Genomic DNA, 13666 nt, shown 5'->3' with positions numbered 1-13666 from the left:
TATTGAGAATTTGGCTGCATTAAAATACAGTATGAGCACAGAGAGACAAACAAATGTAAAAGGCAATATGACGCGATGACGTCATGAATATGCTAATTAGCGCATGACGTCATCAGCTACTTTCCATCGAAAGAAGTTGGCAACACTGATTCGAGCTCAGTCCCATAGTGGACTTTGCAAGTGTAGTCAAAAGACAAACTGCTGCAACCTATTTCTTGATATTTGCTTGGCGAAATTGCAGGCTAATTTTCATTATACATTTCACACAAATATACACCACATTCCTTGTTTCAGTTTAACCTAATTCCCACATTTCCTCCGTCGAGTTTAATGTTTTTTTTTAGATCGTTTGTTCATTCATTCATTCATACAGTAGGCCAGGCGGTGAACTAGCCAGCTAGCAAACTGCACACGATTTACGTATAAATAAATGGACAATTTTTATGATGTAGGCCGAAAATGAGCTTCCCCTCTTTGAAAGACCAGCAGCCGCCACTGTTCTCATACTGTACTCCCGAAGGCGCATAGTATGGGGATTGTTTTTTTTTCTCCTCTCCTTCCTCATGTCATGCAGTATTCCTCTTCTCTATTGTAATTCGTTGCCTTGTACCCACATGTGCAATGACAATAAAGTTGAATCTAATCTAAAAAAATAATTTATAAATGTGTATGTTGTTGTTGTTTTTTTTGGTGTTTGGCTTAGTGTTATGTTAGAAACATTATTATACTTTTATATCGTTTGTTTAATATTACGAATTGTTTTTAGCTTTATTTTTCTTTTAAATGTCAAGTTTTGAAATTTTGTTGTATGCATTTGTTATTTTTATTTAATTTCTATATTTTTTTAATTTGTATCGGTAGCATTTAGTTTTGGATCTGTTTTTAGTTGTTTTAATACTACAATTGATTGCTTCTGTTGTCTTCCATTTGTAAGTAGCTTTGGATAAAAGCGTCTGCTAAATGACTAAATAAATAAGACCTTGTTTTAGACGTTTCCGTGTGTGACTTGCATGGCTAAGACAGAATTTTGTACCCCCTGTGCTCACACACTGATTTAACTGCCACAATGCAATTACCGTACAGGTGGCTTTAATGTCTGTGTCCTTAGAAACTAACCACCACAGGTACAGGAAAGAAAGGTTTTTAAAAATACAGCCCAGTGGGGAAGTCGTGGCCTAATGGTTAGAGAGTTGGACTCGTGATCCAAAGGTTGCGGGTTCGAGTCTCCGGCCGGCAGGAATTGTAAGTGGGGGGAGTGAATGTCCAGCGCTCTCTCCACCCTCAATACCACGACTGAGGTGCCCTTGAGCAAGGCACTGAACCCCCAACTGCTCCCCGGGCGCTGCAGCATAAAATGGCTGCCCACTGCTCCGGGTGTGTGTTCACGGTGTGTGTGTGTTCACTGCTGTGTGTGTGCACGTTGGATGGGTTAAATGCAGAGCACGAATTCCGAGTATGGGTCACCATACTTGGCTGAATGTCACTTCACTTCACTGTGAGGGATTTGCCCTATTGAGGTGTTTTTTTAATTGTTTTTTTTTTACTTACACATTGTGTTGTGTTTGAAGATTGGAATGTCCAAAAACGTTACAGAAAACACACTGGTAATTTTCTGCCAGGACTTTATCAATTTGTCCAGATTTTTTTTTTTTCCAGTGTTGCATCTTTTCATACGACTTTTTATTGTATTACTGCTACTATTTCTGTAGTATGTATACTTTGCACTTTCCATTTTGTGTAAAACATCTTTAACCTTTGTTAGACTGATCAAACTGTTCAGTACTTGATGTTTCCAAAATCACTCATCACACTGGAAATGAAAGGTGCACACGACAAATATAGCAGAAATAGTAATAGTATGGAAGCATGCTGTTCCAAATATAGGCCTGTCTCAAAGGCAGAAAATGCTACCATAGCTTCCACCGGGTTTTACAGACCTACTTGGTACACACACTTAAAGATTAATAATCACACTTTACCGGCTGGTATACACGACATTGAATAAGCAAACAAACAGACCATCATTGTACACAGACTGGAATGCTGGGATTACTGGAAGAAGGTGGGTGGTCTGCAAATCAGTCTAATCTCTAACTGTCTGATTAGTGTTAAACCTATACCATCCTTGCAAGCACCTGGCCTTTTGATGCTCTACTTGACCACTACTAATGAATTACCCAATCAGAACAAGGACTCATGTCACACCCGACTGCTTATCCAATCATGTGTCCAGGCATGTTTCTCCTACATTCATTCATCACAACCGAAGCCACTGTTAAGAGAGAGCATAAACACAGTACAAATGTCCATTTTAACAGGGTCTTCTTATTTTTGGCTTGAAAAATCTTTTTTTTTTTGCCATATGACCCCTTTAAAAGAAAGTCTGAGTTACTTACCTAGACAAAAACACAGACATAGAGAAATTTGAGATTAAAAAGAGCAAAACAATTTATCATTTTATCGACATTTATTTCTTGCTAAAGTTTTTCCAGCAGTGTATACAAAAGCATAAAATTAATATAAAAGGTTCAAAAACAGCTAAAATATAAATATCTAGCGTAAAATAATCACGTGAACCTAAAAGCTTAACATCACTGAATGACATTTCCATGATCTGTCCTATTCTCTAAAGATTCATGTCCCAGAGAGCCTTGCTGAAATCTGTACAGGTGTAGGATGAGGTCTCGAATCTCCTCCCGTTTACCTCGCACCTGTTGCCGTGGAAACCAGTGCTCCAATCTCAATGGCAATTCAAAGTCTACCACAGGGTCCTTAAAGATATACAAATAGCATTGCTGTCAAAATAGACTCTTGCACAGATTTGAAATTGAATTGAAAATTTGGAATAAAGAATGGCTGTAATTCTACCTGTAAAAAACTTTCTGCATACTGTAGCAGATAAAGGCCACAGTCACTGCTGTTGTCCTGTAGGGGGACTATACAGTGGGAACCTACCATGTGGTCACCACTAAAGTCACGGCAACCACCTCTTTTCATCTGCCACTCCACCTGAAGGTATCTAAAAAAAACCCATCAAAATAAATCATGTCATGAAAAGAAAAGAAATTTGATTATACACATTATATATATTAGTCATAAATAAAGATGGAAATCACAGGCAAAAATATCCTGTTGCACTAGTACTATTTACAAAACAGCAGTAAACAAATATTAAAGATAGCAACCACAACAGCGCTTAACATAAATGTGAGATTAAGTTGGACTGTATTAAGTTCGCAAACACTCACTCGCGCAAGAGTTTGAAGATACGTTCGTGAACTGACAACTTCAGGGAATCCATGATGAGAATACATGGTCTGAAAAAAATGGAGTAAAAATAATTCTCAAAACTCATGGTTAATTTTTTTAGTTAGTTTTAGTTAAAAAAAATAAAAAAATAGTAGTTTGTCATATGATACATTTAGCAGTGAAATCCTTTTCCTGAAAGCCTCCATAACTGCATAATAACAAATATAAATAAAAATAAAAAGCAATATAATTACAGAAAATAAAAAAGTTATTTTTACTTTTATAAAAATAACAACAGAAAATATCTAAAATCCATTATATAGTACTATTATAATATTACCGTAATGTATGCAGCACAAAAGTTTTTTTTTTATTGGAAAACCTAAACTATTATCTTTTCTCACGCTAAATTCTTCCTGTAGCTCAAATAGTAGAGCATGGCGCTAGCAACGCCAAGGTCATGGGTTCGATTCCCAGGGAAAGCAAGAGCTGATAAAATGTAAAAACTGTAACTTGAATGCAATGTAAGTCGCTTTGGATAAAAGTGTCTGCTAAATGCATAAATGTAAATTCTCTACATTCTGACAAAAACAATTGTTCATTTAAAAACACACACACAAACCTTTTGCACACAATAGGTCTCTTGCAGGTATTTTCTGTAAGGTTCTACAGAGAGAAAAGGTTCTGCTGTAACTGTGCATCTGTCCACATCAAATTATATCAAATCAAATGCTATTCAACAAATCAAATTTTCAAATTAAAGATTTCTGAATTGCAAGACCTGTTATTAAAGTTAATTTGACTTACGGGAAGATGAAAAGACGTGCTTGACTTTATACGACTGTCATCTAGATTAAGAACAAAAGTTTGTCTAGAATCATCAAATGATACTCAAAAATTGTAAGCATACAATTAATAGTAAACCATTAGAATTTACATTTTTCAAAACTGACACATCTTACCTTTGTCCTCATCACTGTTGGATCTATTCTCTGCATGGATCTCACCCTCAGACTCACCCAAACCTTCACCACCATCGCCCTGCACAGAGTCTCTGCCGTCCCTCTTCACAAACTGTGGCTCTTCTAACCCAGGAAAACAGATCACCACAAGGTACCAGTGAGCTCTGAAACAAACATCAGACATAATATAAGACACTTATCACACTGGTATATTCAAGGCACATGAAAACATTTTAAAATGTCCATAGACAGCATAAATTAGTGAATGAAATAAAAAAATAAATAAAACGTAATTAAAGCAAACACAGCTCTAAAAACACTGGCCCTCAAAAGTATGGCTTAAGTGTCAAAACACTGTATTTATATAGCTAATACTCACTCTTGATTGACAGGCACAAACAGGAAGTCTTTGTCAAAGATGTCTACATGACGCGTCCATGTCCTCACACGTTGATGCCTTCTGACCTGAGCTCTGATGGACAACCAAATTTGTAAACAAAAAATAGGAAAGGAAAGTGTATATCAGTATCTCAAAAGGGGTATATATGAATATATGTGTGCCATCTAACAAATACTCACGGTGTGCTTGTACTGTCCTCATTAGCGTTGTCTCTGCGCGTCAGCTGTTTATAGAAAAAACTGCTGAAAACATGAGATCTGTCTACAGATGCTTGTGGGGCCTTTTGCACCAGAAGATACCTAAAAAAAACATGCATACAAAGTTTGTCATCAATATTCAAAGAGGATTGTTTGAGACTCTTGGTAGCAAACATATCCTTAGGGTTACAGTGATTTCAGGTTTATGCACCTAAAAACATGCACTACAGTTCAAAAGTTTGGGGTCAGTAAGAATGTCTTTTTTTTATGCGCCTTATGCACACCAAGGCTGCAATTAGCCTATTTGTTCAACAACAACAAAATACTGCAAAATAATGCAATTTAAAATAACCGTTTTCTAAATGAATATATTTTAATATGTAATCTATTCCTGTGATAGCAAAGCTCAATATTCAGCAGCCATTACTCCAGTCTAAATTGTCACATAATCCTTGAGAATTCATTCTAATATGTAATCATTGTAAGACTTATTGACCCCAAAGATTTGAATGGTAATGCACTGTTAAAAACAGCCAATGTTTAGTTGTTTTTCACATCAGAGCTTCCTATAGGCAGTTCTTGATCAGAACAAGTTGCAAACTGGATCAGTCTTCATGCTGATAGTGAAAACTCACAGTTCTTAACCCCACTCCTTCACAATTAACTGAGATGGAGTGACTGTAAGTCCTTCCACTGATACATTGTGTCTAAAAGCAATCCTTAGTTGTCTTACTTGAGGTAGAAGTCGATTATGACATCATTAAGAAACTCTCCACTGTCTAAACACTCGAGGTCCTCTGTCGTCACGGTGATGGCCCCTTTCGTGGGTGGAGGAGGGAACTGAATCAATCTAAACAGAGTTGAATGAAAGTAAATTAGGGATGATTTAAATTGACATTTATAATGTTCCAAACTATTTCTATTTAAAATAAACAGTTTATTTAAACTTCCTGTTCATCAAAAATCCTGAAAAAATGCATCATGTTTCTTGAGCACCAAATCAGCATATTAGAGTGATTTCTGACGGAACATGTGACACTAAAGACTGGAGTAATGATACTGAAAATTTGGCTTTGACATTACAGAATAAATTATGTTTTAAAATACAGTGGCATGCAAAAGTTTGGGAACCCCTTGCAGAATCTGTGAAAATGTGAATAATTTTAACAAAATAAGAGAGATCATACAAAATGCATGTTATTTTTTATTTAGTACTGTCCTGAGTAAGATATTTTACTTAAAAGATGTTTACATATAGTCCACAAGACAAACAAACAGCTGAAATTATTAAAATAACCACATTCAAAAGTTTGGGAACCCTTGGTTCTTACTACTGTGTGGTTACCTGGATGATCTACGACTGTGTTTTTGTTTTGTGATGGTTGTGTTTGAGTCCCTTGTTTGTTCTGAACAGTTAAACTGAGCACTGTTCTTCAGAAAAATCCTCCAGGTCCTGCAGATTCATCAGTTTTCCAGCATCTTTTGCATATTTTAACCCTTTCCAGCAGTAACTGTATGATTTTGAGATCCACCTTTTCACACGGAGGATGATTGAGGGACTCAAACACAACACTTAAAAAAGGTTCAAACATCCACTGACGCTCCAGAAGGAAACGATGCATTAAGAGCCGGGGGTGAAAACTTTTGAACACAATGAAGATGTCCAAATCTTTCTTATTTTGTAGAAATATAATTTTTTTCCATTTAGTTCTGCCCTTCGGAAGCAACAGAAGCTACTTGCATGTTTCCTGGAAGACAAATTAAGTACAATTTACCTTGATCTTCAAATTCAAAAAGTTTTCACCCCCGGCTCTTAATGCATCGTGTTTCCTTCTGGAGCATCAGTGAATGTTTGAACCTTTTTTAATAGTTGTGTTTGAGTCCCTCAATCATCCTCAGTGTGGAAAGGTGGATCTCAAAATCATACAGTTACTGCTGGAAAGGGTTCAAATATGCAAAAGATGCTGGAAAATTGAGGAATCTGCAGGACCTGGAGGATTTTTCTGAAGAACAGTGCTCCATTTAACTGTTCAGAACAAACAAGGGACTCAAACACAACCATCACAAAACAAAAACACAGTCGTAGATCATCCAGGTAACCACACAGTAGTAAGAACCAAGGGTTCCCAAACTTTTGAAGGGGGTTATTTTAATAATTTCAGCTGTTTGTTTATCTTGTGGACTATATGTAAACATCTTTTATGGAAAATATCTTACTCAGGACAGTACTAAATAAAAATAACATGCATTTTGTATGATCTCTCTTATTTTGTTAAAATTATTCACATTTTCACAGATTCTTCAAGGGGTTCCCAAACTTTTGCATGATTCAAATAGAAAAGTTTTTTTTTTATTGCAACAATATTTTCTAATGTTATTATTTTTTTTTTTACTGTATTATTGATCAAATAAATGCAGCTTTGGTGAGCAAGAGATTTCCATCACAAACATTAAAAGTGTTTTTACCTGCGTGCCGGACCACAGTGTCGGTACGGTGTCCATTCTGCCCCAAGTGTAGGTGCCAAGGTAACACTGTATGAACCTTGAGCTCTACTGTGGCAAAGCGTGTAAACTGGCTCCAAATGAACATCAGAATCCTGAGACTGGAAACACACATTCAATCCATAAAATTGCTAAAACAATTTGTTATTTTTCTCCTATAATCGATAATTCTCTACCTAGTCCACCCAGATCAAACTAAACTGGAAAAACAGATCATTCGAAAACCATACAGAGGGCCTGAAAAGTGGAAATGATTCTGTATTTTGTATTTATAATTACAAATAACATTATCAGCCTAATAATTTGTAACTAAATTACTAACATTAAAAGTTAACCACGGGAAAGAAATGAACTTGCAAACACACAAAAAAAGTAAAGATACATAGATGCAATATTTTGTCTGAACCTTCACAGCAGATACAGCTGCATGTGCAGCAGTGCTGGTTTGAGGATCACTTTCAGGCATCAAAAGTTGGAGAAGGTGTGTTTCTTGGGAGCTCTGAAGCACTTTCAGGCTGTCTGACTGTGTGAGGGGGGAGAGGAGTTCAGGGCTGCTTTGATTCTGAACCATGTCCATTATAGAGGCCAACAACGCACTCTCAAGACCAGTTACAGGTTCAGCCAAACACAGCAACACACACGTACTGCCTTCAGCTGTAAACACATAAAACATAAGGAGAGAGAATATGAAAGTACTGTCATTGCTTTCAAAAATATTGGCAATAATAACAAATATATAACAATAGATTGCAGTATCTATTATCAGTAATCAAGAAAGTAGACAGGTAGCTGACCTGGACATGTGTCTGGCAGGATGACGGACAGGTCATTGCGTAATCCGTGTGCCTGGTCATCAGACAGCCAAAAGAGGACCAGAGAAGGGGGTGTGACTTCGTTGTCCTTAGCCAGGCCACACCCACTCAATATAGGCTCATCCCATACACTGTATTTACACACGTTAGGCGTCGATATAGAAATGTTCACTGAAGAACCTGAGCAAACAAAAAAGAGGTTTAAAAATGTATAATCATATATATTACACATAGATATTACCTTTATCTATTTATAATATAAAACGTAATATTAAAACAATATAATGCATATTATAATATAAAATGTATGGAATAATAAAGGTTATAGATTTATTTGACAGTTAAACAATAACCTACAAAAGAAAACAGACACAAATGCTTAATGTTCACTTCACCAGAATATTTATAATAATAATGTATGTTTAAAACATGTTTACCTCTAAAAGAAAAGGTGATCTTGTCTGTAGTAACCTGAAAAATGGTATGTTAAAAATAAGTGACAAATAGAAAATATAGAGAGATTCAAAAACATTCCTGATACACTTCCTGTTGCTTGAATCATGACTTGAATGATTCAGACATATGTGGCCCTGGACCACAAAGCTGGTCATAAGGGTAAAATTTTTTAAAATTGAGATTTATAGATCACCTGTAAGCTGAATAAATAAGCGTTCCATTGGAGTATGGTTTGTTAGGATAGGACAATATTAGGCCGAGATACAACTATTTGAACATTTTGGAATCTGAGGGTGCAAAAAAATCTAAATATTGAGAAAATCGCCTTTAAAGTTGTCCAAATGAAGTCCTTAGAAATGCATATTAATAATCAAAAAACAAGTTTAGATATGTTTACGGTAGGAAATTTACAAAATATCTTCATGGAACATAATCTTTACTTAATTTCCTAATGATTTTTGGCATAAAAGAAAAATCAATAATTTTGACCCATACAATGTATTGTTGGATATTGCTACAAATATACCCGTGTATATAACTAGTTTTGTGGTCCAGGGTCACATATTTGATCACCCCAACCCAACCCACCACATAAACATATCACTCTCACCTTCATACTCTCACAATTGGCACTAACTCCACCCATGTGAAGGGAAGACATCTGTAGCTCTATCACAGCTGAACTCTGACAATGAAAACATACATATACACATCAGCGCCAGTGTCTGGCTGGAACAGCCCCCGTTAAGATATATGTTTTTTTACATCAAGATAAGATATAATAAGACACCATAAAATCAGCTATATAATATTTAGTAATTATTTAGTAAATAAAATGAATTATTTTTGCCCAGTAGGTGGATCACCATACCCACCTGTGTGTGAATGACACTCAAGTGTTTTTTCTGCTTGTAAACTCTTACCGATTCATCTTCTATATTCATGTCTTTTGCACCCTCCAGTGGCTGGATGTTTAGGGAAGCGGCTTCCACCTCTTTACTTTCCTCTCCTTCCTCTTCCTCCTCCTCTTCACTGGACAGAACAACTAAGCAAGGCAACAATGGAATTATTGTCTTTAAGAAACAATCATACAAAGTTAGAAAAAAATGCTTTGGTATATCAGTGTTGCATGTAAACACCAAATAATGTTTGATATTTATAAGTGAAATGATATTTACCAATTACATACACGTCTGTTAAAATGTTTGCGGTGAGTAAGATTTTTTTAAAAATGTTTTTAAAATGAAGTCTCTTATGCTCACTAGGGCTGTATTGATTTGAAAAAACACTGAATAATCACTTACTAGTTTCAGATGGGGTGAGCTTAGAGGACTCTGTGTTATAGCTCTGCCCCTCTGTTGTCCCAGAGGCTGGGTCTGAGTAGGGAACATGTTCACCTGAAAGGCTGTCCATACGTAATCTTTTAACCTGGATTGCCCCATCAACCCCGACTGAGAGGCGTAACACACTTCCTCTCGTTCCATCCAATTCCTGCACCACCTCTCCATTCCCGAGCAAGTGATTTTCCGTATCCTCTGAAGCAAATTTTGGGCACTCTTGTGTTTCTCTCCTTTCTTTCTTATTGGGTAGATGCTATAGAATCAAATGTAGATTCAAAAATGATGATCTACAATAAAAACTAGTAATATTTGAATCCTAAACAGATGTACCAAACAGAGGTTCCACGTCATACATTAAAGTTTGCTTTGATATACCAATAAATTATTTAATAATACATTTAATTTGTTTTTAAATTGTATTTTATTCCTGTGATGGTAAAGCTGAATTCTCAGCATCATTACTCCACTCTACAGTGTCGCCTTCAGAAATCATTCTAATATGCTGATTGGTGCTCAGTTATCAATGTTGAAAACAGTTGTGCTGCTTCACATTTTTGTGGAAACCATCTATGATACACTTTTTCAGGATTCTTTAATTTTTACCAAGGTGCACAGATCTTACCTCGCTGCCTGATGTTTCTTCTCTCAGACTACCTTCAAGAAGTAATACTTCATTCTCTTCAAAAGTAGATGGTTTGGTCTGTTTAGGCAGTTGTTCACTAATCTGAACAGCCTGTGGTGAGTCACTTTCTCTGGGTGAACAGGAGTTACCTGATACTTCAGATGACTCTAATAGTTTCAGTGATGAGTTCAGTTGTTTGGATTTTGAATTTTTGATTTCTTTGTGCGGACATGATTCATTTTCAGTGGATGACTCAGTCTGATTATGGGATGGTGAAGTTGCTTTTGGTCCAGTAGAGTCTGTTTCTCCTCTTTTTGTTAGCCTGGTTCTCCTCTTGTCTTTGAGCGTAGCTGTTGAGGTGTGATCACTCTGACTTTTGCTCTCTGATTGGTTTGTCTTTTGGCAAATCTGCCCCCCACATCTCAGCAATCTCTGCCCGATCTCTGTCTGAAGGACATCTTCTAAAACCACTTTGACTTGGCGCCTATAAGAAATAAGTACATACACACATTACATACAATCACATAAAAATCAGCTTAACTAATGCAATAAATAACAAACACTGTAGCTCCTTAAACATACTTACTTTACTTGCGGATCCATAACTACTAGACAGACAGTTTAAACACATTTGGTTCATTCTGCACAGCTGTTTATTGACTTATCTTGTTAACTAATGGCACAGCAACCATTTTAAGGACTGGCAGTGTGGGTCAACATGCACAGATGGTGCATGAATGATAAGCAAAAGTGTTTAGTGGGGGAGTGTAGATGTCTGCCATATAATGGAAAACAGGATTTCCCTCTGCTATTTTGAAATAAAAGTCTGATATAAACTTAATAAACATAACTATATAAATATATATTCTAATATATTCTTAGAAGGCAAAACACCCTCCAGAGTTCACCCTGATTGTTTAATGAAACTAAGCAGGAAAAAGTCTGACAATTACAAGCATAACACATCAAAACCTAATCAGTATTCAGCAACTTTATTACTTTAGCCAGCAAGCCTCTTTTAAGGATCAGAAAGAGTGAAAAATTACTAAAACTGACTTGAATTAAACTGTAAGTGACATCAGGAAAAATAATACAAAAACTGCCCAAAGGAGCCCGTTTTCAAGTGAATTTGTTAAAGCCTGATCACTTCAGTTCTGGCAGTACTGTCATATGGTACCCTATTTATTTATTTTATTATTTGTTTTTTAATACCATGTCAGCACAAGGTTATCTTCATGGCAAAAACAGAATAAATAAAAAAAATTAAACAATTAACAAGAAGATACACAAGACATGTAAGATTAATATTTGACAAAAAAATCTAAAATACATTTAGGTGATACTTTTTTAAATACATCAGTAAAACACAGCTCTGAATAAAATTGTTGTCTATTTATGTCAAAAAACAGTACATTCCAATAAACAATGTTTGGTATGTATGGTATCCTAAAAACTACTGGCTTGAAACACTGCAATCATGTTGAAGTATGTCAAATTTGCTCGATGCATCACTTCCTCTGTCAGGAAACAGGTGGTGTATACTCAAGATTGTAAAAAATTCTGTTAGAAACCTCTGCAATCTGCATTTTGTTTTCCCAAATACATGCAGTGTTGATAGTTTTCACATAAAGTATAACATATGCAATTCAGTTGGCCAACATCTGCGTAATTCAAATCTACATATTTCATGTAATGCAAGGCAAAGCAAACAATATTGTATTTTTTTTTGGTACATAACTTGTTTATACGACTACTTAACCTAATGTTTACTATAAGTGATGAAAAACAGGTTTCGCCTTCAGAATCTGATGGATAATGTGGTTAGCACGTTACCTTTCGATTTCCTGCCATTTGGTATGTTCTTGACCGCTTGATGTACCATTTGAGGCCAGCTGTGTCCAGTGGATCTAACAGTACACAAGAAAACAAAGCCAATCAGAAACTACCAAAACATTAAGAGAGCACAGGTCGAATTGTTGACAGAGGCTTTAAGTAGTCAAACGGTTCACTAGATCAGTAAAAAATCTATAAACAGATAAACACACATTCTATGTTAATATGTCAAATGAATTCAGTGCCTGGTGACTGTATAGTTAGGCTAAAAAACTATACAATTCAGTTAGGAATGGTTTATTCTGATTACTATTATTAATAAGCATAACTATTCATTGAACACTGGTGTATTTTATCATATTGCTGTATGCACTGTTTTATAAAAGCAATAAGGCACAAAAGAACTCTAATTATATTAAAATGCCTTTGAGGTTTAAATGTAGTTCTTTACTAGAACGTAAAAAGAATGTCAACAAATGCACAAACGATATGTCCCCATCATAGTCACCTTGGAGTGGCTCTTACGCCGATCTTTTGACATCTCTGTATCCACACGCTCATCCTCAGCTGTGGATAGTCTCCTGGGGATCTTAAGAGGACTTTCAGTCTGGGACACATTAAAAGATGTTTTTTAATCCCTTGGATTTAAGTAAAAACATTGAAACACAGTAAACACCACTATTCAATATGTCATGTCATTTAATGCATGGACATACCTGACAGCTGTAACGTTTGATCTCAGGTGAGAGGGTCAGAGCTCTCCTCCGGTCCAGGGGAAAATGACAGGAGTTAGACAGAAGGTTGTTACGGGTTTTTTCATGTGGCATTCTGCAAACAAATGTTTGAAATCCCAGATAAAGCAATGAAAATGAACAAAGACAGGACAGGATCAGAACCTAAATATAGCACTGTAACCAGTCCTAAAAGAGCTACATAAGATGCATTATATCATTAGTTGATTTTCACTAATACCCCGGATCAAAATCTCAGTTACATTATGCTAAATATAACTGTTCGTATCTGTCAATGCACTAAAAAATCAACATTAGCATACATGCACATTAAAAGTGCTCCAAACTGACCTGTAGCTAAATACAATGTCCTATTATACCTTCATCTGGCTCGGTTTTTATATATTACACCTACTTTTTAAGTCCCGGAGTCAGTTTAAACTGTAGAACATGGTAAATGAAGATAATTCAGATGATGAACAGAAAATGAGCACATGAAAATTGGGATTATAATCCTCGATTAAAAACTTCCGCCACTCACAGGAAGTCACACGCTCTTCTT

The 13666-nt window shown here is 35.9% G+C and overlaps 1 protein-coding gene across 1 annotated transcript; it reads right to left on the bottom strand.

Annotated features, from left to right (window-relative positions):
* Window positions 1-1652: 1652 nt before the first annotated feature.
* Window positions 1653-13666, bottom strand: LOC306876637 (sentrin-specific protease 7-like). The gene is made up of 21 exons (XM_079427966.1): window positions 13646-13666; window positions 13090-13201; window positions 12882-12980; window positions 12374-12447; window positions 10541-11024; window positions 9883-10171; window positions 9502-9623; window positions 9189-9263; window positions 8560-8593; window positions 8105-8302; window positions 7717-7964; window positions 7275-7411; window positions 5542-5658; window positions 4791-4910; window positions 4591-4683; window positions 4212-4375; window positions 4057-4097; window positions 3872-3915; window positions 3249-3317; window positions 2869-3019; window positions 1653-2771 (listed from the first exon to the last, which is right to left on the bottom strand). Exons 2-21 carry the CDS (start codon window positions 13198-13200, stop codon window positions 2592-2594), a joined length of 2850 nt encoding a protein of 949 aa, XP_079284092.1. The 5' UTR covers window position 13201; window positions 13646-13666; the 3' UTR covers window positions 1653-2591.

This window comes from Barbus barbus (assembly GCF_936440315.1).
Source record: "Barbus barbus genome assembly, chromosome: 11".
Lineage (NCBI taxonomy): Eukaryota > Metazoa > Chordata > Actinopteri > Cypriniformes > Cyprinidae > Barbus > Barbus barbus.
The sequence above is the reverse complement of the archived record's forward strand: the minus strand, read 5'-3'. Positions and strand labels throughout refer to the sequence as shown.